Source organism: Bos mutus, chromosome 22 (assembly GCF_027580195.1).
Source record: "Bos mutus isolate GX-2022 chromosome 22, NWIPB_WYAK_1.1, whole genome shotgun sequence".
NCBI lineage: Eukaryota > Metazoa > Chordata > Mammalia > Artiodactyla > Bovidae > Bos > Bos mutus.
In genome coordinates, this window is record NC_091638.1 from 23,743,762 (window position 1) to 23,768,948 (window position 25,187).

General features: G+C 38.9%; 1 protein-coding gene across 6 annotated transcripts in view; it reads right to left on the reverse strand.

Annotated features, from left to right (window-relative positions):
• CNTN4 (contactin 4) overlaps window positions 1-25,187 on the reverse strand; it is a 1,023,175-nt gene that overhangs the window by 255,859 nt on the left and 742,129 nt on the right. For all 6 annotated transcript variants that reach the window (XM_070359500.1, XM_070359495.1, XM_070359496.1 and 3 more), the window contains one exon: window positions 8,998-9,093. In XM_070359500.1, coding sequence (XP_070215601.1) covers window positions 8,998-9,093 — 96 coding nt within the window. The remainder of the gene's footprint in view (window positions 1-8,997; window positions 9,094-25,187) is intronic.

Consider the following 25,187-nt stretch of genomic DNA (forward strand, 5'->3'; position numbering starts at 1 on the left):
AAAGAAAATAGAGACATTCTCAACTTGAAGTTAAATCTATCTACAACTATACAGCCTATCATGAAATTAAGTACAGAGTAACTATTATATCAGGAGAGAAGCTGGGTAATTAGGGTCATCAGTAATGAACTATAAAATCTTTGATTTTGGCTAAATAAAGAACATGGAAATGTATGGATAAAAGCAAAGAAGAAAAAGAAAAAAATCGTGAGATTTAGTTTTGCTTTTTTTTTTAAGAACTAAATGATCTTCTCTAGGCTACCAAAGAAATTCAACTAATTGTTATTAAGTGTGTGTCCTCAGGTGCTCACCCATATCCAGCCGTTTGTGATCTTATGGACTGCAGCCCGCCAGGCTCCTCAGGCCATGGGACTCTCCAGGCAGAAATACTGGGCAGCTATTAAGCAGCTGAGTCTATTTCTAGGTGTATGGCCTGGGACTTGCTATGGGTGCAAAGACAGTTTAAATATGTCTCTTACTAGAACTGAAAGGAGAGTCAAAGTACAAAGTGTACAACTACCATGCCTGGGGTGATCTTCTTTGAAAACAGACCAGCAATTCTCTATTACAGGTTAGTTTAAGAAACTGGGGGACTCAGAATTATTTTAGGATCAGGGAATGCTTCTACTGATACAACTCATTTTCTGTACTCCAAAAGTACGCAGTTATTGATATTCGGCATTCAAAAGTATAGTCATGAAACATTCAAGTTGTTTTAAAGAATGGATAGGAAAGTTGAAAGGCACAAAGTACGTCAGTAGCGTCAGAGAATATGCTTAACTGATTTTGGAAATAATCAAGATCAGAAATGTTCATCTCAACTCTTCTTGTCACATCTACTGAAGGAGAAGCTTACCATTCCTCTAAAAATGTGGGGCCTAATTTCTCCCTTTTGCTTTCCTTATTGATTCCTTCTTTTTTTTTTTTAACATTTAAAAACATTATGGTAAAATTCACATATATTATTTTAAACATATTTAACTGTATAGTAAGTACTATCACATTGTTGTGCAACACTTTACCATCATCCATCTCTCCAATTTTTCACCTTCCTAAACTGAAACAGTGTCCCCATTAAACACTAACTCCTTATTTCCCTTCCTCACCACCCCAAACCCCGCCCCTGGCAGTTGAGCTACATTATCTCATGGCTGAGAGAAATGGAGCCTGCATCTGTTGTGGTAAGGACAAATAATCCTAGTGGCCTCTGCTTCCAAACACGAAACACTTCACCAGTTTGCTTAGGTCAGACAAGTTTATAACAAGTAGTCCCTGATCCAGGAGGCTTTTTTCTTCTCAACTGGTGAAACAAAGGAGGTTTAATGAAAGGAGAAAAACCTCATCTTCCAAACTGTTTCACATTTCTCTATGCTGATTAAATCAGCCGGGTGCCGTAACCTCCTCTGATTGACAAAGTGGGAAGAGAAAAAAAAAGGGAGGAATCAGCTCATTAAGTTTCAGATTAAAGAATCCAGGTTTGTATTTTTCAAAGAAACATGGTAGAGTCAAGGAGCATCTAACAAGATTGCCTTAAGAATATTCAATACAAGATTAAAAAAAAAAACCCTAGTACTATGGTGCTGATTAACCTATCACTAACTAAATATTAACCTTTCCTCAGTGAATTTCAGTAGATATCTACTCAAATGAATATATAATACTTTGGGCTTAGAAGTGGAATTTGGAATGCATATTACATAGAAATAAAATCATAAAAGTTGGTTTCACTGAGTTTGATACATAATATTCTTGAAGGCTAGAATAGCAGTATTATTTCAATGCTGTCCCAATCAGCATTTTAAAGATTATTTCCCAGGGTTCCAGGTCCAGATGTCAGAAAGCTGCATATTGCCTTCGTGACAGAATTGCTTCGGAATCACTGGTCTCCAGCAAGGTCAGTCTTAACTTGCTGAGCAGCTGTGGTTCTAAAATTTACTTGCAGGAGATAAGGCACGTCTCAAGTAAGTCACTTTTCAGATGACATGAAATGGACATCAAAGGTCAGCTACCTCAGTGGTGAACAAACAATAAATACTCAAGGTCCTAAGAATATAATTTATCATTTATTACTTAAACACCTTAAAAACTGAGCCTACTTTTGGGCACCTTCTCTCAATCCACACACCCCCCCCAAGACGCCTGAAATGCAACGCCAACCCTTTGTCCTGATATGTGCATCCATCCATGTCCCCACTAAAACCAGAAAAGGAGATGGTTACAATGCATAGAATGAGATTCTTTTTATGGTTTTTCATGACAATTGAGTGACTGTTAATCTCATAGCCATTTAAAAATTTCAAACTTTACATTTTTTCAAATTGCCATATAAAATAAGCTGAAGACTATGTTTCCTAGTTTATTTAAAAAATTCTCATATATCTTTTAAAAACCTTAGCTCCTCTGAGGCCCACTTAATGCTTTGCTTCTTCTAAGGAAATGAATGAACCCCAGATACATACTGTGCACACTAATGTACAATGCAAAGAATTACAGAGGGCTTGGCCTGAGAAGAGATGATTGGTAGACTGTACCTCAACTGTCATGCTGCATTTTTAAGAGCAATTTTCAGATGTTAGGAGAATGGCTAAATCAGCATTTTAATAAAGCCACAATGCCAGAGCATGATGAGCTTATGTTAATAATAGATGCATATTCCAGATGAATCTCTTGGAAGAGATATCTGAAAAATATTTGCCTACTTAAAAGTTGCTACATGAATATAAATCAAGAATCATGTTTTCAAAGACAAGCAACATTTCTGAGTTAACCTTAATTTCAAGCTTATGCAAATGAAAAAAATCAAACCAAGCCTAATTAATAAAATCAAGAATGTCTGCATTTTGAATTGTGCAAACTGGTACCACATCTATATCTTTTTATCCTTAAAACACATTGGAGAGGTTTAAAGGGCAAATTGGTTACCTGATGTGAACGGACTCATTAGAAAAGACCCTGATGCTAGGAAAGATTGAAGGCAGGAGGAGAAGGGGATGGCAGAAGATGAGATAGTTGGATGGCATCACCGACTAGAAGGACATGAGTTTGAGCAGGCTCCAGGAGCTGGTGATGGACAGGGAAGCCTGGAGTGCTGCAGTCCATGGGGTCGCAAAGAGTCAGACACAACTGAGCAACTGAACTGAACTGAAAGGGCAAAGATACATTCCATTTGGTTGGCATAATATTGTGTAAGGATTTGTGAGTTCTTCTGGGAACCAAGATGTGGTGTAGGAGAGAGTCTGAAATCTCAGTGAGAGAAAGTAGAGGAATAAGCTGGTAGTGGAGGGACTGCTTCCTAAGGAAGGTGGCTAATTGTCCAAACAACACAGAGAGAAAATTAGAACCTAGCCAATAACATGTCAGTATCCAAGAAGGTCTGATATGATGAGTGGGCTTGGCAATTATACTACCAGGTCACAGTATCAAAAACAATGTGTTACGGTTTGAGGTTTGCAGCTGGGTAAAAATGGAATCTCCATGTACCGTTGGCTGACACATTAAAGCAAGAGCTAAACTGTCTGGATTGCAATGGAATGGGTTGTCATTTGGAGCTAATACAGATGCACCAGAAAATCTGAAGTTACATAAAATTGGTAAGCATGGGAGCCAGGCTAGGGCAGGAGTGGGGAGTAAGACATGGACAAGGGAAGTAGGCACTGCCTGCCTTATCCATTCGGAGAAGGCAATGGCACCCCACTCCAGTACTCTTGCCTGGAAAATCCCATGGACGGAGGAGCCTGGAGGGCTGCAGTCCATGGGGTCGCTGAGGGTCGGACATGACTGAGCGACTTCACTTTCACTTTTTACTTTCATGCATTGGAGAAGGAAATGGCAACCCACTCCAGTGTTCTTGCCTGGAGAATCCCAGGGACGGCGGAGCCTGGTGGGCTGCCATCTATGGGGTCGCACAGAGTCGGACACGATTGAAGTGACTTAGCAGCAGCAGCAGGCTTATCCATTATACATTCTTGACTAGAATGTAGATGTCTTAAAGATTATTCTGGGCATAAAGTAGGCTCATTTCAGCAGATTAAGATTAGTCCTGGCCCAGTGACCTGTCAGCATAGTTTGGACTAATTAAGAAACTGGGTGAGCTGGATTCTGAAGGTGACATCTTGATGCTGGAACTCAAGTACGGGTGGGGAGACAGAAAAACAAGAGGGTTCAGAGCAGTTACATAATTGGCTCAAGTAAGTTAACAGCAGTGCTAGGATTAGAATGTGGGTGTCCTAGTTTCATGCTTCACCCTTGTCCTACAGCAAAGACAAAACATCCAGCTGGAATAACCATGCGGTAGAAAGGCATTGATTTTTTTCAGGCTATAATATTCAAGATATACCTAGATTCAAGCTAATTTCTGAGACCCTGGAGACATTTGCAAATAGAAAGGTCTTGCTGGGACAAGAGCTATTTGATTTTTTAGGGCAGAGACACACATTTTCCACTCAGGCTGCACATTAGAATCATCTGGAGTGCTATTAAAACTATGAATGTGGGACTTCCCTGGTGGTGCAGTGGTTAAGACTCTGCATTCCCAATGCAGGGGGCTCGGGTTCGATTCCTGGTCAGGGAACTGGATCCCACATGCTACAATTAAACATCCCGCATGCCACAATTAAGAGTTTGCATGCTGCAACTAAAGATTCCATATGCTCCAACTAAAAGAACCCTCAAGCTGCAACAAAGATGAAAGACTGAAGATCCCATGTGCCACAACTAGGACCCAGTGAAGACAAATAAAAAAAAACAAAACAAAACTTTTAATGATGCCAGAGGAGTCCCTCTCAAAAAATTCAGACTGCACTGATCTGGGATGGAACTCAAAGAATTAATGCATGCAGCATCCAATAACTATTTGTACAGTTGTCTCCTGACTGTAAAAAAAAATAAAATAAAATAAAAAAGGGGGTTGCACATTCTAGGGAAAGGTAACTCCTGAACCTGCCATTGATTAATGTGTGACCTCACTTAATCTCTTTGCTTCGATTTTCTTTTCTGTAAAACACATGTCTTTACTCCTTATAGGATTACCATGTGGATCCAAAGATAATGCAATGTAAACTAAAGATTATAAACCCCCTAGGGAACTCTACAGACACTATTATAAGGTCCCTGAGTCTGTGTGAATGAGATCTAAGTTCAATGGGGATGCATCCTGTATAAAAGCATTCAAAGATGACAATTATATTAATAGCTAGTTTATCTAAAACTCGTAACAGTGAAAATAATCTCAGAATCACGTGCTTCTCTTTTTTTATGCTCTAGGAAGGCATACTTTCTCTAACAATAATGTAGTAAGAGCTGTTCACGTGTAAAATGCTGCTTTCTCATGTGAATACTCAAGAAAAAGCCAGTCCTTTCTTAGTTGTTCATTTCTCTTAACAACAAGGACAAAACTGGAGGAAAGCCTGAGGTGATTATATTTTATTCTAAATTCTTTTAAATATGAACTTGATAGAAGAGATGTTCTGCCCTTCTGCTTGGGTTTGATGTGAAAATCAAAGTATTCCACCTCAACAGGGTGAACCTTGGCTAGTTTTGCAGAAAAGGGATCAAAGTGGGTGGATCTTCAATCTGGTGCTGCCTCAGAGTCCACTGGAACAATGGTTCTGAGGGACCCTGCCCCAGGTTTATGGAATCAGAATATCCATGGGAAAAGGCTGGTCACCTGTGGCTCTCCTATGCTGCCCTGGTGATGCTTCCGCTTCCTGCACATCCCTGGACATAAGAGAGGAGTGTAGGGGAATCACACATATAGCTCAGGGATTCTCAAACTTTAATGTGCATGTAAATCACCTGGAGATTTTGTTAAAATGTGACTTTGGAGACAGCAGGCCCTGTGTGGGTCCCAACACTGCCTTTTTAACAAACTTCCAGGTAAGGAAGATACTTCTGGCCCATGGACCACATTTTGAGGAGTGAGGATCTTGGTGACATATAAAAGGAAGGTGGAAACAAAAACCTCCCTTGGTGAACAGTTCATGGGGATTTCACCCGTGAATAATCTGGTAATTCCTAGTATACTAGGAGGAAGAATCTCAAAGCACCTCACTTCTGTTCCTATTTAATGAGCAGTTGGTTAAAGATCATGAATTCCTGCTGTCAAATGATCTGGGAGTTGATGGAAAGCAAGGTGAAAATTTTGAATCTCCTAAAACTCTATTTCTAATGTGAAGAAGCATCACAGACAACCTCATCATCCACAGCAATTTCTATTTTTTTGGTGTTCAGGTTAAGATTTAATAGTACTGTCTATGCAATGACATCACATCTTTTGTACCTATTAACCAAGAGATGTCAAAGATGCTATGAATGGTGATTGGTAGAGCATTGGAAATACCTGCTGACTGAAAAGCTTTTCAAAGTAGATTAATTGCTGTTCATTTCTGTGGTACCCTAAGAAGGTCTGACACTGCACAGCTTTTGAAATAGGACATACAGCATCCTTTACAATGGATTTCATGCCATTACCCAGTATCCCACTGATATAATAAAAGGCTGACTCATTTCCTTTCCTCTGCATGATCTGTTACAATAGAAACTGGGATACCATATGCTGGGCCGCTCAGTATGGCCAGCGGCTCTTGGTGATGCTGCCAGCTTTAAGGTAATCATAGCCTAGAAAAGCAATGAGAGAATCACTGCTGGACAGTTTGCATTGGGGGGTTTTGAGTAATTGGGGCGATTTCATCAGATAATCGTTGATCCCACTGCCCCAAACTGATGGATGTCTGCGATGGTCTCATATAACCTTCAAGACCCACTTGGTTGTTGTCTCGCAAATTCCCTTGCCTTGCCCGCTTTGCCCACAGTATTACTGAGCTCACAGTTTCTAATACAGTCCATAATGAGAATATTTATTTCCTTGTCTTTTGCCATCAAGACTGTCAGGAATGTCAGCACAGCTCAAGAAACTGGATTTCAGAGCTGCTGACTGCTGCCAGCAGAGACAAGCAAATTTCAATGAATGTCTACAGAAATTTTTAATATATTTCTCAGTGGGAAGGGGAGAGTATTCAGGTGCCTCATTGCGGAGAAGCACAGCAGCACTTCGTGTGTTTTGCCTTTCCTAAAGATATCAGTATACTAGGAGGTAGTGAGGTATTTTTTTTTTCTCAATATGCTACTCGATTAATTTTCAGAGTTGCTGCCATGTTGTGAAAGCTTAACACTGTGAAGGTAGCCTGCAGAAGAAATTAGCAAAATCTTCCGTTCTTATTTTGATCAGATTTTGTACTAAGAGACCTCTTAGTGTGAATGAACATCACTTTAAATATATGTCCAGTTAACTGTTTTCCTCATATAAAGGACAGGATTCCAGCAATGCAAATATAGCTTATAGACATATTTAGTCTTTATTTAGCTATTATTATGTAGTGATAGAACTAAAAAGGATCCAAGAGATTTATTTTAATCTCTTCATTTAGAGATTAATGAGTGTTGCATAGATAATTTGAACATAGTAGTCCAATATCTAATAATGATCTGAAACAGATCCAGGACCAGAACTCATGGCCTGGACTCCACATTTAATGGTTCTCATACTAACTTGGAGAGAAAAGGAAGTCCTAAAGAATAAACCCATTTCTTCAGAACACAAACTCCTGAAATCTAATCTGGATTCTCTGCTGGTTTCTGAAAACCAGAAACCCTAACAATTCTATACCCTCCATCGAGACTTGGAGGGGTGCCTGCCTCTTCCACCTGCTTTTGTATTCTTCAGGCCTGAAATGCAAGCCTTGCAGCTGTTTTGCTATTAAATAATTGTTATTTGCTGCTAAAAATGTTAGCTGGGGCATTAGGCGTGAAGGAAAAACTGAAACTTTTGAAGAGAGGACAAAAATAAAATAATGTTTTCAAATTCTCAGTTTAAAATATTTTCTTTTTCAGTCATGAGTAATGCCAAATGGAAAATTAAGGTAATAACAAGGAGGGCAGATATCAAACTTTACCCAGAAAGACCACAAATGGAGTTTATCAGTCTTGTCAACACAAACTGTCATGGAATCCTAATAAATATCACTAACTATTAAGCAGTCAGATTCCCCTTTCAGTCATCATTAGTCCTTTTAGTAGACACTGCAAGTTGCCTACACAGCATTTCTCCATATTCTCCCTTATTCAAAATTATGACTTCTTTTGGGGCCATCCCGCATCTGTATAAAATACTTGAGTTTTCCCTTTTGCCACTGGGGTGATCAATGCAATATACATACAAGTCCTTGGGCAAAGCAAACCTTCTATAATACAAAGTCAATTTACAATGGAGAGACATCTGACATTTGTCCCAGCCTCTTCTCATTTTTACCTTGGAGCATTGCAAACTTGGTGCCTTAGCCATGTCCCGCCCCCTGCTTCACGCCCCATTCCCAACTCCCCCCAGTCCATTATAAACTTCAGAGAAGAATCAGAGAAAGGGCTTGAGTCCTGGTAGATACGCCTAAGAAGTAGTGCTAACTTTACACTATATAACTTTGGAAGTCTTGTGTGTGTGAGGATAGCACAAACGTAAGTCCATGGAAGCCAGTGTTAGCTTTGTTTTCAGGGACCTGCAAACAAATGCATTCCTAATCTAGTCACTATGTGTGCTCAAAACATCACCCTGGTTCTGTGGTGAACGGACTTCGGTCCTGGGTCTGATCCCTTCACAGACCCACAGTGAGATGAAATGAAGCAAGGCTGTCCTTTAATACAACCAAGTTGGCAGCAGTGCTGGCAATTTACCTACGTGGTTTTAACAAGCAATAGGATTCTGATTTTGATTGACTCAGGTGTCTTTCCCCTTGTGCCAGGTAGACAGCAGCAGGATAGATCATTTGCACAATCTGATATTTTCTTATCCTAATTTTGGGAGGTACTGCCAACGATGCTTCCTCCACACAGAGGGACTTTGGGAATCTCTACAAATGACACTGTCCCCCAAGCTGATGCTCATGGGAGAACGATCAGCAAGCAAAATAGCAACCAGTGAAGTGTGCATATTTTGGTGCACTCAGTTACCTCCAGAATGGGCTGGTGGGCCGCACAGCAGTACCATCCCCTGACCTTGGCGGACAGACACAGTGCTTCTTGTTCTTGGCTTAAAGTTTTCAAGATCTGTTGGGAGAAATAAAGGAAAAGAGGTTTAAAATTTAATGCATTATCAGAAGGTAACATTACTTCAAAAAGAATGTAAGAGTCTTTACAGCACCCAGATTGGGGAAATTCAACTTAAATTTTTCTGTGTTATTGTCCCATCCACCTAGATTTTATAGATTTTATAGCTAGACTGTAAGGTAGCCACTTGGCATATGTCCTTATTTAGATTAAAAAACAGTTAACATCAAATAAAATTTATAAGTTCAGTTCCTTAGTCACACTGGCTGCATCTTAAGCGCTCAAGGGCTACACACAGTCAGTGGTTTCTACACTGGACAGTAGACAGAGAGAGCGTGTATATACTGCTGAAAGCTTCACTAGTACATGTCTGCCTGGAGACACCAAGGCTTAAATGGGCTAAGTGGCCTCCCCAGCTTCTATCTGTAATTAACTATATCATAATCAGGATGGCAAATTTGCGTTTTCTGATAGTCAGTTGCTCACTTCACAAACCATTTCATTGTATGCAGTTATATTTCTTACTCTATGTGTATCTAGAATATGACTCTCTGTGTCGACACACACACACACTACATACAGTGGGTAAGTAGGCATTTATATACATATTTACAATTGTTTCAGTGTTCCTGGGTATTTTAAAATATTTACAGGGCAATGACCAAGGTTCTATTTGGAATAAAATTTCCCTTTCTCAAGGAGGTCAAATTTGGTTAGAGAGTTAAGACATTACAAGCCTAAATAGTGCGGCTAGAGTCAGTAAATATAGTTACCAATAAAAATGAGTTAATATAAAAAATATGTCTAATAAAGTGAGATACTGTTGTTAAAAATATTTTTTTCTTTCATCTTTTCAAACATAAATCCTCTCAACAACAATTGTTTTAAGTGCTATTTCTTTTCTTTTCTTTTTGGTCTAAAACATTTCATGCAGTAACCTATTTCTGGATTTGAGGATTCTTCTAAGCCAGGTCTGTTCTGTAGGGCTATAAGCCCTGTATCCATGCAGATCAAACTTCAGTCATATTTATTGACTATTTCCTCCATGCAGGCTATTTTGGCAAGTATTTTATGGTGATTACCTCAAGTTATCCTAACAATAAGAACATGAGTTAAGTTTGATTATGTTTCCATTTTACAGACTAGAAAAGAGAGGCACTAACATTTTTTAAAGGGTAGGTATAACATCAGGAAGTAATGGAGCTAGGAAATAAATCTGGATAGCCTTCCTGGAGTTAAAAGTGGGATGTTTCCACACTCAGGCTTGGTTTTAGGGGTTGCTCACAATGTTAAAGTAATTTATGCACATACATGTCTTAATTACCAGCTTCTTCTGGTATTAGGCAAATTTAATGCTCATACATTATTGTTTTTTTATCAGTTTAGTATATAAAAATCTGGTTGCCAGCTCAGGACACAGATGATATGAGAAGATCGCTTCTGTCCTGTAAGGACTCAAAAATTTAGTGGGCAGGCCTAACAGATGACATCTAACTGTGGGAACCCAAGACTGCTGAACTTGAGGTGTGCAGAGGGCCACCTGGAGGACACGCATGTACTTAGTGCAAAACAAAACATGACCACAATTTAAGTTACATTTCTCTACTATCTGACCCACTAGGGAAGCCCCAATTTAAGTTACATTTCTCATGTAATAAAATTATTTTTATTAGGTGAGGCTAGAACATGATTTTTTTTCTTTTCTTTAAAGGAATAGTTTGAGAAGCCTTCAAAATCAAACTACCGATTAAAAGAAAAAAAACTTCATTATGGCATTTATATTGTAAACCATTATCCCTAAAAATGGCACTGAATCATCGAAATTATTGCTTCTGCATACAGGTTCTTAAAATAAGTCATCTATGTTTTAGCATAGATGTCTTGTCCAATCTCCAGAGTTGCATGAAAAATTAAGAGCTGATGGGTAACAGAGATCAAATCTTATCCAGGCAAAATCCACCTTGATTCTAACTAGAGGAAGAACATTAAGAAATGGGAGGGGAAGAAAATAAAAAATATATGTGATGATTTTTTTAAACCGTTCTTGTGAAATGAAAGTAGCTCAGTCAAGTCTGACTCATTGCATGGACTCTATACAGTCCATGGAATTCTCTAGGCCAGAATACTGGAGTGGGTAGCCTTTTCCTTCTCCAGGGGATCTTCCCACCCTGAGGATTGAACCCAGATCTCCCACACTGAGGGAGATTCTTTACCAGCTGAGCCACAAGGGAAGCTCTTAAACTGTTCTTATTGAGTTTAAAAGGGACTTCCCTTGTAGCTAAAACTGTATTCCTGTTTCTTCATTTATAGTTTATGAATCCATGAAGTTCCACAGCATTTGGACAGTTAGAAAAATCGCATTAATCTGGTATTTGAGAAAATATTTAGATAAGATTCTTAGCAGTTAACTGAAATAGATTCCAGATGGTAAATACAATGAATGGAAAGATTGCATTTGGACAGATCTGAGTTTGAAAATCACCTCTGCCATACAGTACGCAAGGATTAATTTTCTCATAAATAACACGAGAGTAAATGTGATTTATTTTAGAATAGGAATGATGGGAAAAGATTAAATGAGTATTAATCATATTTGAAAAGCACAAAGCCTTTCATGCTCCAAGTCTGGGGCTTACTATTTATTTGTTCTGTCCATTCAGAATACTGTAATCCAGTGGCAAATCATATCTCGATTACTCCATTGAGAAAGGGTTTTGGAACAATCCTGGTAGACCAGTGGTTAAGAATCTGCCTGCCAATGTAAGGGACATGGGTTTGATTCTTGGTCCAGGAAGATTCCACATGCCACGGAGCAACAAAGCCTGAACACAACTACTGAGCCCGTGCTCTAGAGTCCATACTCCACAAGAAACCACTGCAATGAGAAGCTGATGAAATGCAATGAGCCCCTGCTCACCACAACTAGAGAAAGCCAGGGCACAGCAATGAAGACCCAGTACAGCAAAAAGTAAACACATACTTTTCTAAAACAGGGTTTTGAATAACAAATGCACTCCAGGGAGAGTTGAAGAGGCTACTCAAAGTCCACCATATTTATGCACATGTTTAAGAAAACGCTGCCTGTTTATTATGGCTCTGTTCACTTATAACTATCCATTTAGATCCTAATTGCTAGCAGCATGATAATTTTCCAAATTAAAGACCTATGTCTGTGAATATGCAGTTTTTTGAAATTTGGACATGGCCAGGCCTTTCCCAGAAATATTCCCATATATTTTATCTGAGCATCATTTTATCTACAAAGACTTGGTACTAGATAATGTTCAGAGCAACAAGCATTCCAAGTTAGTTAGAATACTTTATAATGTTCTATTACCATGACTGCAACACTAATAGCAATGATTGCATCTACTTGCAAAAATGTATTGAGGTCTGCTAAGAACTTTTCCCCAGATCTCACTTAATTCCATTATAGATTTAATTCCCAATTAGCAGGTGCTGTAACTGTAGTTCAGAGAAGTTCTTCACACACTGAGAAAGTGGCCAGAAGAATACAAACTCATCTTCCTCTCTCCAAAGCCATTGCTACCAAGTACCAGAATCTATCACTTCCCAACTTCCTCCCTGACTTAGTGAAGCCAGTGGGAACGAGCATTCAAACTAGTTACCTGATATCCTAGGGACAAAAAAAAGTTCAGTGTAATGAATGAATTTTTGCTCCTCAGGGAGTATGTAAGAAAATCCACATTTCAATGCACAAAGCAATGAGTTGGTACATTTGATTTCCAATTTCTATTCCTTTGCTTTTCCTTGTGGATGAGCACTTGATGAGGGGATTTTAAACATCAGGTGCAGAGGATGAAGTGGAACAGGAGAAAACAATCAGAAACCACTGTATTAAAAAGTAGGATTGCTACATAGTAAAGGAGGTAGCTGAACAATGACACTTGGGTGATAGACCTTTCAGCTCTGTGCTGCTAGTTACTAAAGATACGGGTGAATAAACGATGCATACATATGACAAAGAATTAATATCCATGTACCATGGTTTCTGAAAATAAGAATTTTTTCCAGCTTTGAATATGGTTCTTTGACAAGTGAATTATAGACCTTAAAAAACCAAATGGAGTGGCCATACATTTAGATGTTGATTTCATTCATCACCATTTTATATAAATTTTTTTCCAGAAATCACAGGCTAAAAATGCATAATTTCATGGCATCTGTGTTTTCCTATCATATTTTTTTCTGTGAAAACAACTGTCTTTTATTCTCCTGTAGGATATACTATTAGCACTTTATTTTTACATGAGGTTTTAAAAAATATGCTATTATAGTACTTGAAATGTGTAGCTAATTGATAGCATAGAGGAAGTACTTTAACAGCTAAATTCCTTGAGGAGTAAACGTGTACAAAGGTCTTGTAGCTGCAACATGAGATAAATAATAAAAGCCTTAGTATTTGAAAACATTTAGAATTCAGGTTGCAAAGTAAATCAGAGAGTGAGGGGGAAATATCTCCAGATATTTACTGTTTGGAAAGTTATTTAACGTTTAGAGAAGGAGATGAAGTAGTATGTATAAAAAAAAAAAAACAACAACAAAAACAAAAAACACTGGACGGGACTAAAGAAAACAAAATCAAGGATCCAACATGTTTTTTGAGAAATAGTAACAAATAAGGAAGAGTAACTTTTTTAAGAAGGGACTGCCTATCACACATATGAAGAAAGCTGAGCGCCAAAGAATTGATGCTTTTGAACTGTGGTGTTGGAGAAGACTCTTGAGAGTCCCTTGGACTGCAAGGAGATCTGACCAGTCCATCCTAAAGGAGATCAGCCCTGGGTGTTCTTTGGAGGGAATGATGCAAAGCTGAAACTCCAGTACTTTGGCCACCTCATGCGAAGAGTTGACTCATTGGAAAAGACTCTGATGCTGGGAGGGATTGGGGGCAGGAGGAGAAGGGGACGACAGAGGATGAGACGGCTGGACGGCATCACCGACTCCATGGACGTGAGTCTGAGTGAACTCCAGGAGTTTGTGATGGACAGGGAGGCCTGGCGTGCTGCAGTTCATGGGGTTCCAAAGAGTCAGACACGACTTAGCAACTGAAGTATCACGCATATGAACAGAAAGACTTAAAGCCATCCATAGGGTAGGACCACCCACAGAAGAGCATAAGTTTAGTTTTAAAATGACGAGGAAAGATTAATGATAGTAGCATACAATATGGTTTATCAAGAATCCACAGAGGAGCAGAAGAAAAGTAAAGTGGAAAAATGTACAGTGAACCATGTAAGTAACATACATATTTTTAATGCATATATCATTATTAATAATAATTATATTATTATAATTATTGCTTACTCCAATTTTGAAAGAAGCAATCGATAAAAAGAATCAATGTCAGCTTGGGAAAATGGTCAAGGGATACATTTGTTTTGAATATAATTCCCATAATGATGATTGTGCCATTTATTTCAAAATGAAGTATTTTGGGGATATAACTTTAAAAACCAGTCGTCATGTAGCATATTTAAAATTGTGTCTTGACTCTGTCACTTGCCCCTTGAACGTCTTACATGTGTGGCTGCACATCTGCATGGCTTCCTGGATGACTGGGACTAAGACTGATAGTAAGTCAAACTTTACAGAAACCTTATGAATTGCAAAGTCCCATTTTTGACATCCTTTCCACGAAAAAAGAAGGAAGAAATCATTAGTGAGACTGGCTTGGTTGACCTGGTCTACCTGTGAGAGTATATTTAGCAAGAGGAAGAGTTACTGCATGGTTTAACACATTGGCTCTGGAGTCAGGAGGACCTGAGCACGGACTCGGCTCTTTCAACTCTTCAGCTATATGATGTAGGTGAATTAACTTCAGTTTCTTCATTTTGAATATCAGGACAATAATTCCTATCTCACAGCACCCTTTAGAGACTAAGATTATGAATGTAAAGCACTTAACACAATAACTGGCCCACAGTCAGTGGTCTATGGATGTTTGCACTAGCATTCTCATTTCTCAGCATCACAGGAAGGTCCACAGAAAGGGAAACGTGGGTGACCGAGTGATTCCACCTTTCACCAGATAAAGTAACAGTACAGTAGGTAGGTCAATCACACTGTGCAAAATAAGCTAAGACTTAAAATACCTCTTCTTTGGCTGGTCTGTTTTCAACTCTAGACTGGTGCTGAAGTGAGCTAGATACCTTATATTTTCAATTACATGGATTATATTCTTCATGTGACTTACAATGAAGATATACTCACATACACTGAATTCAGATAATTTTCCTTAAAGAACTTCCTATGATGATACATTCTGAGACAGGTAGTGTTATCTTTTCATGCTAAGTTTGGAAATACCATTTTCCAAACACTAAAAACTAATGTTTGTGTACCTTTTTAAAGGGTACAAAATATTGTCATTTTAAAACAGAAATAAAAGATGACACATTATGCTATTTGCTGGCCATATAAATTTACTCATTGAGCTTAAAATTTTAGGGGTTTACACTGCACACCAGTTGAAAATAGGATGGATGAAAATGGAAATTGAATGCAGATGGACAGACAGATATGCTTGTCAGTATCTTGTTTTTCCTGATGTCATTAATTTTTCTATTTGTTCAGCCAACCTTCAGCAAATATTTTTTGAGTTCTTCTTTTGTTCCAAGTATTGGTGTCTGCCATTTTCTCTCTCCAACAACTAAGTAAAACAGTCAAAAATATGTATAATATATGCTGAAGATTTGATATTAAATAACCTCATTTGTTGGCAGCTTAAAGTAAGGTACCAAAATCTGATTCTGGGTAGTGGTTTGACATTGAGAAGAAAAGCAAATCTCTTTCCGAGAGACCTTTGTATAGATAATAAAGAACCTTATTAATATTCCTAAGTTAATGTATACTCATTTTACAAATGACTCAGCCATAGAAATAGCTCATGACAGTTCTTTCATAGCCCAAGGCTACTGCTATGGACATTACTATGAAAATCTTTAGAGCACTTGTTTCAAAGTTAAAAATGAAAACTAGAGGGTGCTCTCTCAGGGGCTGATTCCAACCCTCACAATGTACTCCCTCCAAATATCTGAATTTTATTCTCACTCTCATTAGCCATAGCAGATGAAAGTCTATAATTTAGGGATTACTTTGGGATTATAGAAATGCCATCTTAGAACCAGAAATGACTGCAAGTGTATTACCTTGCTATTAGTCACTTACAGTGAAGAATGAGTTAATTCATTAAGATTAATTCCTCTTAAATAAATAAGAGCAGTACAGATTCTTTGAATATGAGTTTTGATTGACCATAAAAGAAACAAAGAAAATGTAATCTAAGAAATATTGGGGAAGGCAAAGTAGGGCTGAGAAACCTCAAAGAAGGATTAATGACTTAAAAATACTCTTAAATTTGATTTTCTTCATAGGTGCTTTTTACTGAAAGAAATAGTTATGTATCAACAAAACTGTCTATAAACAACACTAGTTTCTCACTCAATATTATCTGTTTTATTTTTTGTAGAAGAGCTGAAAAGGAAAATGGGGACAAATACAGGATGGTAAAGATGTGTGCAGTTTGGCAAAGACAACTTTGGGATCAGCAATTCTGCATTTAGCAGGTTACTCTCCTCTTTCTCTTCTTGCAACACATCACTGCAGCGCTTTTTCCTTCCAGTAACTAAACCTAGGCAAGACCTTAAAATAGCATAATCAATGTGATGTGTTAAGGAGGCTTCTGTGGGCTGATCTGGAAATTGATACAACTTGTAAATATTAACTCTTTAGGAAGAAATGTAAGTCCAATTTCAACTAGCTTATACAAAGAGCACAATTTCTCATTTGCTGTTTATTCATTCATTAAAACTGGACAACATTTCTATGAGGGAAATATTATTACTAATCCACTTTATACAAATAAATAAAATCTACATGCAAGATTACAGTTCTAGTATAAGGAAGAGTATGGATTAGAACCCAGGTTTTCTTTGACCCCCAAGTTCTCTATTCCATATTGAATTAAACATCAGGAATGAAACCAATACTTGCTGATATTCCAGCTGACTATTTGAGACTTTTAACTTTTTCACCCCTCTGCTGTTATTTTCTTGACTTTACAAGAAAATAAAGGTTGTTTTGCTGCCCCTTTTTCTCTAAGTGTGTGGCTATCCTGATAGCTATTTTTATTTCTTACTTTGGAGTTTTTCTTTCCTCATTTCTTTGACACGCTCTATTTTATCTAGATTTCCATGCTATTTAAGAAGCCTAAGAACAACCCAATTTAAGCCGCTTAAATTTCCCTGCGTGTTCCATACAAGTACGCACCTACCGACCTCATGAGGTTGCTGTGATGAGTACAACCTGGCATCGTAAGTACTGTTGTTCTCCTTCAGAGACAGGTGCCCTAAAACACAAGCTATTATTATAGCATTTTTCTCTACAGGAGCTCATCTCTTTTTCGCATATCATCCTGACTCAGGAGTGTTAATGGTTAGGCAGCTGCATTCTCTATCTTTGGTTTCATACTTACACAACACAAAGAGCAACAAAAATTTCCAGAACAGCATCTGGCCTAGTAAATTTCAGAACAAAATACAGACTCTTTACTGAGCTCTACAATGACCTTTAGGGATCTGGTCCCTATCCAGACCCCCAGTTTCAGCCTCTGCTATGTTCCCCCTTTTTATTTATATGGTAACAACCACGTTTTGCTTTCTGTTCTTCAACATCTTAAGGCTAATCCTATTTCAGGACCTCTGAACTTGCTGCTATTGTCTTGGATGCTCTCTACCCATCTTTTGGCTCAATAATGCTCATTCTCTAGGACTCAACTCAAATGTCACCTCCTCAGAGGAGCCTTCCCTGACTGTTTTATGTGACATAGCCCTCCAACCCAGTTCCACTCTCCATCACATCACCTCTTTATTCTGTCTTTCATAGTAATCATCACCAGCATCTGCAATTACTTTGTTCATTAATATACTGTTTGGTTTACAGTCCCACCTACCCCTCCTCCCCGCCCCACAAAAAGAAATAATAATAAGGCTCAATAGTGGCAGGAATCTTTACAGTCTTTATCAGGCTACATGCTATATGCACAGTGCCTAAAGCATGTCTGACACAGATGGGGTACTTAGTATCTGTCGAGCACCATTCTCTATCATGTTTCACACACTGAGCTGGTATGCAGGAGATGTGCTGGAGTAGGGTGAATCTTCTTGTATTTGTCCACACGACACACCATCTTACAGCATCCTGGCTATGGAAGGACCTTTGTGTGCTTAATGACCAGGGATGCTCTACAGATAACTTTGAGAAAAGGTCTTTAATCAATGGCGCTAAGCCACCTACGCTGCCTTAAAATGAAAGCCTAGAGACACCCTAAGACAGGAATACAATCAGCATATGAAACAAATGCACTGCTTGACCAAAAACAAGAAACATCCTCTCACCCACTGACACCTGCCCAAAGGAATACTTGAGATGAGGAAAACATGAAAGCACATTATACAGACCGCATGGGCCTGTTGGTCTTTGTAATCAGGACTGTTATTAGCTAGTGGGGATATAGCCTACAATTATCTGTTCTTCATCTAGTGTGGCAGTGCTTTCACTTGACAGACTTATCATTACAGTTCCTTTTTTTTTTTTTTTGATCATTATAGTTTTGGCATAAAGAAACATGAATCTCCATTTTGAACTTCTACTTTATGGGCTTTCATTCTCCCCTCTGAAAATTAAAATTAGCAAGTTGTAATTCACTGTCCGAGTCTTCCTAATAAACGAGCAACCCTAGAGGGCAAGTCAGAGATGCCCAAGTAACAGAATAAATATTCTCAGAAGAAATGCTGAAAAGGCACTGTATCAAGAGGCCATCATAAAGGCACTAATCTACAGGAAAAACCTTGGGGTGAACTAGATGAAGATATACAGGCCACTGGTCATGATAAAAATCCAGAGGCCACAATTCTACCAGCCACACTATCGATCATGAAGAACCTCACTTTAAAGTGAAGAGAAATGGCTTCACCTCTGACTTCTTCATTCCATTTATTTTCTTTTACTAAGTTCTCAGGGGTACAAGCCTGAGCAGTGAGATGGCTACCAAATTTGCCTAACGCTTTGGGGCAGTGGGTAATAATCTCTGAAGGAAGAGAGGCAGTTTCTCCTTGCTTGATCATAAATAAAACTAGGAAGACACTCATATCGTTAAACTGTCTCTTGCACGTGTGTTCAACTGCTTAGTCGTGTCCAACTCTTGTGACCCCATGGACTTAGCCTGGCAGGCTCCTCTGTCCATGGGACTTCCTAGGCAAGAATATTGGAATGGGTTGCCATTTCCTTTTTCAGGGGATCTTCATGATCTAGGGATCGAGCCTGAATCTCCAGTGTCCCCTGCATCAGCAGGCAGATTCTTTATCACTGAGCCATCTGGGAAGTCCAAATTGTACCTTAATTCTATTAAAAAAATAGACATTTTCCCCAAGCAGCCTGGGAGGAACTTACTCTATTAACTTTAAAGGGCGAGGTAAACTTTATCAGTACTTCCTGATACCCGTGCTCTGCAGAAAGTTTTGCTCTCAAAACAAATAGAAGACTCCTCACTATACACTCAGTTTTGGACTTCTGAAATAATTAAATAGGGATTGGTCACTCATAAAAGAAAATGCCAGTCATGCTTAAATTCACTGCTCCTAAGAAATTGGACACACTTTGCTCAGTTAAGTTCAGTTGCTCAGTTGTGTCTGATTCTTTGAGACCCCATGAACCGCAGCATGCCAGGCCTCCCTGTCCATCACCAATTCCGGGAGTCCACCCAAACCCATGTCTATCGAGTCAGTGATGCCATCCAACCATCTCATCCTCTGCCGTCCCCTTCTCCTCCTGCCCTCAATCCCTCCCAGCATCAGGGTCTTTTCAAATGAGTCAGCTCTTCATCAGGTGGCCAAAGTATTGAAGTTTCAGCTTCAGCATCAGTCCTTCCAATGAACACTCAGGACTGATTTCCTTTAGGATGGACTGGATGGATCTCCTTGCAGTCCAAGGGACTCTCTAGAGTCTTCTCCAACACCACAGTTCAAAAGCATCAATTCTTTGGTGCTCAGCTATACAACTATTTGGGGAAAAATCAAAGTTTTTGTAAGTAACAGCTTTGTTTAATCGCTGGTTCTTACAGGGCTATTTCTTTTCTATTTTCCTTCCCCTTCTCTGAGTATAAAACATTTCTTGGGATACTGGATGTTGAATACTGCTTAAAAATGTTTAAGGGCATAAAAAATGCTGTATATAGATGAAATTCCCAGATGAAGAGCAGCTGTTATTTATGTTGAATTTAAGTTGCTTCGGCAACTCCAACCATATATTTTTATCTCATTTAATTACAGTTTTGAAAATAAAGCCATCATCAAATACACATGCAAGCCATGTGTTTATTCATCATCTATTTAGACTATGCTATGGGGCTGTTTCACCATTCTCTTCACAGAGAGTAATTAGAGATAAAGCTTCACTGTGATAAACCTGGCAGTTTTTGGAAATGTCATCACTCAAGCCCCTTGCTTTTAAATACACCCTGGGAACTGAGAACAGATTCATTCAACACCTACACTGGGCCTCTGATGAGTGTCTATCACATGCCAGCCATGGTTTTGGGCACTGGGGTCACACCATGGAAAAACAAAACAAATCTGTCTCCTCAAAGAAGGTAAAGTGTGGGATTTTCCTGGTGGTCCAGTGGTTAAGTATGTGCCTTGCAATGCTGGAGACATAGGTTCAATCCCTGGTTGGGGAACTAAGATGCCACACTCTGCAGGGCAACTAAGCCTGTGCGCCATAATGGAAAGATCATGCGTGCCACAACTAGAAACCAACACAGCCAAATAATAACTGTTTTTTTTTTTTTTTCTTAAAGAGGATAAATTAGATGAAAGGACCATAAACAAAATAAGAATAAATTATGCATAGCATCCTTGAAGGTGATAAGTGCTGTAAAAATAAGTTAGGGAAACAGGATCAGGAAGTGGCAATGAAAACTATAAAAGAGGAAGATAATAGAAAAGTAGGATCTTGCTACTTCCCATCCTGCTTCCAAATGTGGAGAAATAAATCACTGCCCCTCTGCCGACTCAGCTTTTGGCCCCCACTGAGGCTGCAGAGAACAGCTCAAAGTGCCAAGCTGTCCTGATTTAGTTTTGTACTTTCTAATTTCTAACTGAAGTTGAAGCTGCCCTAGTTCAGGTAACACCTGAGGAAACTAGTAAATAAGTGTTTTCATCTTCCACCTAAAAGTTTCAAAGAGTGCTTGGCAAAAACAAAAACAAACTTTTAGATAACTGAAGAAGCAGGAGAAACACCTGAGCAGGCATACTAAATATACACTGATTTCCTAAGGGAAGACAATTCTCCAATGAGTATTGTGATAATTTATGCTCTGCTTTAGATGTAGTTACTCTTTTCTGCCTCAGAAATCCTACAAACTCAGAGAATTTCAGAGGTGGGAAGATCTTCATGTTTGTCTTAGTCTGTTCGAGTTGCTATAACAAATATGCCACAGATGAGGTGCCTTAAACAACAGACAGTTATTTCTCACCATTCTTAACACTGAGACATGTAGGCAGATCTGGGGTCTAGTGAGAAACTGCTTCCAGGTTTGCAGATGCCCATCCACTCACTGTGTCTTCACGTGGTAGAAAGCAGAGAGAGAGAGAAAGCTCTCCACATCTCTTCTTTTAAGGGCACTGATCCATTTATGAGAACACCACCCTCATGACTTAACCACCTCCCAAAGGCTCCACCTCCTTTTAATATCACTTGGTGGGTTAAAATGTCAACATATGGATTTGGGGAGGAGACATGAACATTCAGCCCATAGCACCTTCCTTTCTTCAATCTGAACTCCCTCCTTGCCCCTCCCTTCTTTTCTTCTCCTTGTCTTGTCTGGTGGGTGTTGTGGAGAATACTATGGTGAATCAAAGTCATTCCTGACCTCAAGAAGTCTACAATTTAGAGTATATAGGAATATAAAGCACACTATTACAAGGTGCAAAGGGAAAAGTCAATGCTGTAGACTGATGGAAATAAAGCAGTATGGAAGTTGGTAAGAAGTACTTTACTGGAGTGATTCATCCAGTCACCACTGCATTTGCGAGGGTGATGGACCCAGGTGTATGGATCTTGGATCTGGGTTTTAATTTAGGTCAATGCCCATGACCTGCTTCCTTTCCATCTCTGTCTCAGCCCTACTGATTCTCCCCACTTTCTCTTTACAGGTCAAAGCTCACAGACAGCACACAGCACTGCCTCACTCTACTGCAATGTGTGACTGGATTCTTATAAGAACTGTAATATTAAGTGTGTTCAGACTCGTTACTCAAACTCATCAAACCTAGACTCTGTCAACCACCGAAACTACTATTGTTCTGGTTTTCACAGGAGACAAGCTCATGATGCAGCTCGAGCCTTATCTTCAGAGTCATAATCTGCCATCTTTCCATCTTAACAATATCACTCCTGAGGTCATTTTCTAGTTGAATGTCTCTGGGTGTGTCTCTGTCTCACAACTTTAAGGCAGGAGTTTTCAGAAGATTTCAGCATCATTCCCATTGTTATTTGCAAGAAATCCTACCACAGTTCTACAGCCTCAGTCTCACGTGGCACTTGGATTTCCACAAATTTCTTTAAAGACTGTAGATGAAGCTGTAGTTATAAGGATGCTGCACAGCATTCAGTTCTGTTCAGTTCAGCCCCTCAGTAGTGTCCAACTCTTTGCGACCCCATGGACTGCAGTACGCCAGGCTTCCCTGTCCATCACCAGCTCCTGGAGCTTGCTCAGATTCATGTTCATTGAGCTCGTGATGCCATCGAGTGTTGCACAGCATAACAAGTGATAAACCCACTTTTAAATGTCCCAGAAGCGTGTGTGCGTGTGTGTAGTTGAGTGAGCTAGTGAAGGGATTACAGATTGCTGCTGAGGCAACCTGGGGCTTCAGTCATGATGCAGTGCTCACATCCTTCTTGCTCAGTTGGAAGTGTGGTACTAATTCAGAGATGGCTCTGGATTGCAGTAATAATCACAGTAATGACAGCTAAGGTTTACTGAGTGCTCACTATGTACCAGGCACTGTTTTAAGTACTTTTCAGGTATGAACTCATATAATCCTTTCAACAATACCCATGAAAAGGTACTATTGTAGTCCCTTTTATCTGTGAGGAAATTGAGGCACAGAAACTGAAATCATTCGTTCATGTTCCCACTGGTAGTAAATACTAAGGCCAGAATTCTAACCTAGGTTTGCCTGGTTCCAGATAACCTGATGTTTTTCTTTATTTAGGCTTTTTTTTTTTTTGCATGACACGTAAAGCTCATAAAAGTTCATGTACAGTGAATTATGCAGAGCTTAAAGAATAATAAACTGAACACCTGTGAACCTAACACCAAGATTTACAGATGAAACACTGCCAGGAACTTTGAAGGCCCCTGTGTAATCCTCTGTGATTATTCCTCCACTACTGATTTCATCATTCTGCAATTTTCTTATGCTTTTATCATATATATATATATACACACATATTCCTAAACAATCTATTGTTTAGCCTTGAATATAACGTGCATTTTATAAAAAAAGGAATTGTATTAACACTAGGTATGCCTCTGAGACTTAGTATTTTTGTTTAACATTATTCCTCTGAGAGGCAATCTCAATGACATAGCTACAGTTCCTTCATCTCATTTAATACTTCCTTGTATGAATTCACCACAGTATCTATATCCTTTTTACTGTCTACAGATAGTTCTTTTTTCTACTAATTTACTATTATAAACTAAATTGCTATGAACACATGTTTCCTGGGAATATTTTCAAGAGCTTCTCTGATCTAGAGAATATTTATCCAGGAGTATAGTAAAAAAAAAAAAAAACGTTTAAATTTACTAGTTCATAAGAGGTTTATATAATCTGTTTTCTAAAGTGGTTGGGGCAAGGTTTAATATCTTGTCAGCCTGAATGAGACTCCCTCCTGTTTCTCACTAACACCTACCATTTTAATTTTTGTCAATCTGTACCTAAATGGCAATTCATTATTTCTAATTTGCACTTTCTTCAGTTACTAATAAAGCTGTTTTTTCATGTTTACAGGCCACTCACATTTCATCATTCTTAAAAATGCCAATTACTGTCATCTACTTAGTCATCTAGTGCATTTGTATCTTATTCTGACTGATTCATTGCAGTTCTTTACATATTGGGAACCTTGTGTTTGTCAGTTCTATTTTTACAATTATCTTTCTGCTCTATGACTTCCTTCCTTGACTCTGTTTCTAGTGCTTTTTCATGAATGGAAGTCTTCTGAATGTATCAATCTTTTCTTTATGGTGAACATCCTTAGTTTCTCACCTAAGAAACTGTTGTTGTTGTTCAGTTGCTAAGTCATGTCCAGATCTGTGAGACCCCATGAACTGCAGCATATCAGTCTTTCCTGTCCTTCACTATCTTCCTGAGTTTGCTCAAATTCATGTCCATTGACTCAGTGATGCCATCTAATCATCTCATCCTCTTGCCCTCAACCTTTTTCAGCATCAGGGTCTTTACCAATGAGTTGGCTCTTCGCATCAGGCGGCCAAAATACTGAAGCCTCAGCATCAGTCCTTCCAATGAATATTTAAGGTTCATTTCCTTTAGGACTGACTGGTTTGATCTCCTTGCTGTCCAAGGGACTCTCAAGAGTCTTCTCCAGCACCACAGTTGCTGCTGCTGCTGCTGCTGCTAAGTTGCTTCAGTCGTGTCTGACTTTTTGCGACTCCATAGACGGCAGTTGGAAAGCATCAATTTGGCGCTCAGCCTTCTTTATGGTCCAACTCTCACATCCATACATGATTATTGAAAATACCATAGCTTTGACTAGACGGACCTTTGTTGGCAAAGTCATGTTTCTGCTTTTCAATACACTCGGTTTGTCATAGCTGTCCTTCCAAGGAGTAAGCATCTTTTAACTGTGTGGCTGCAGTCACCATCCACATTGATTTTAGAGTCCAGGAAAATGAAATTTTACATTCCCTTCATTTTCCCCATCTACTTGCCATAAGAAACTGTACTTTATCTGAAAGTCATAAAGACTATGACTTTAGTCTC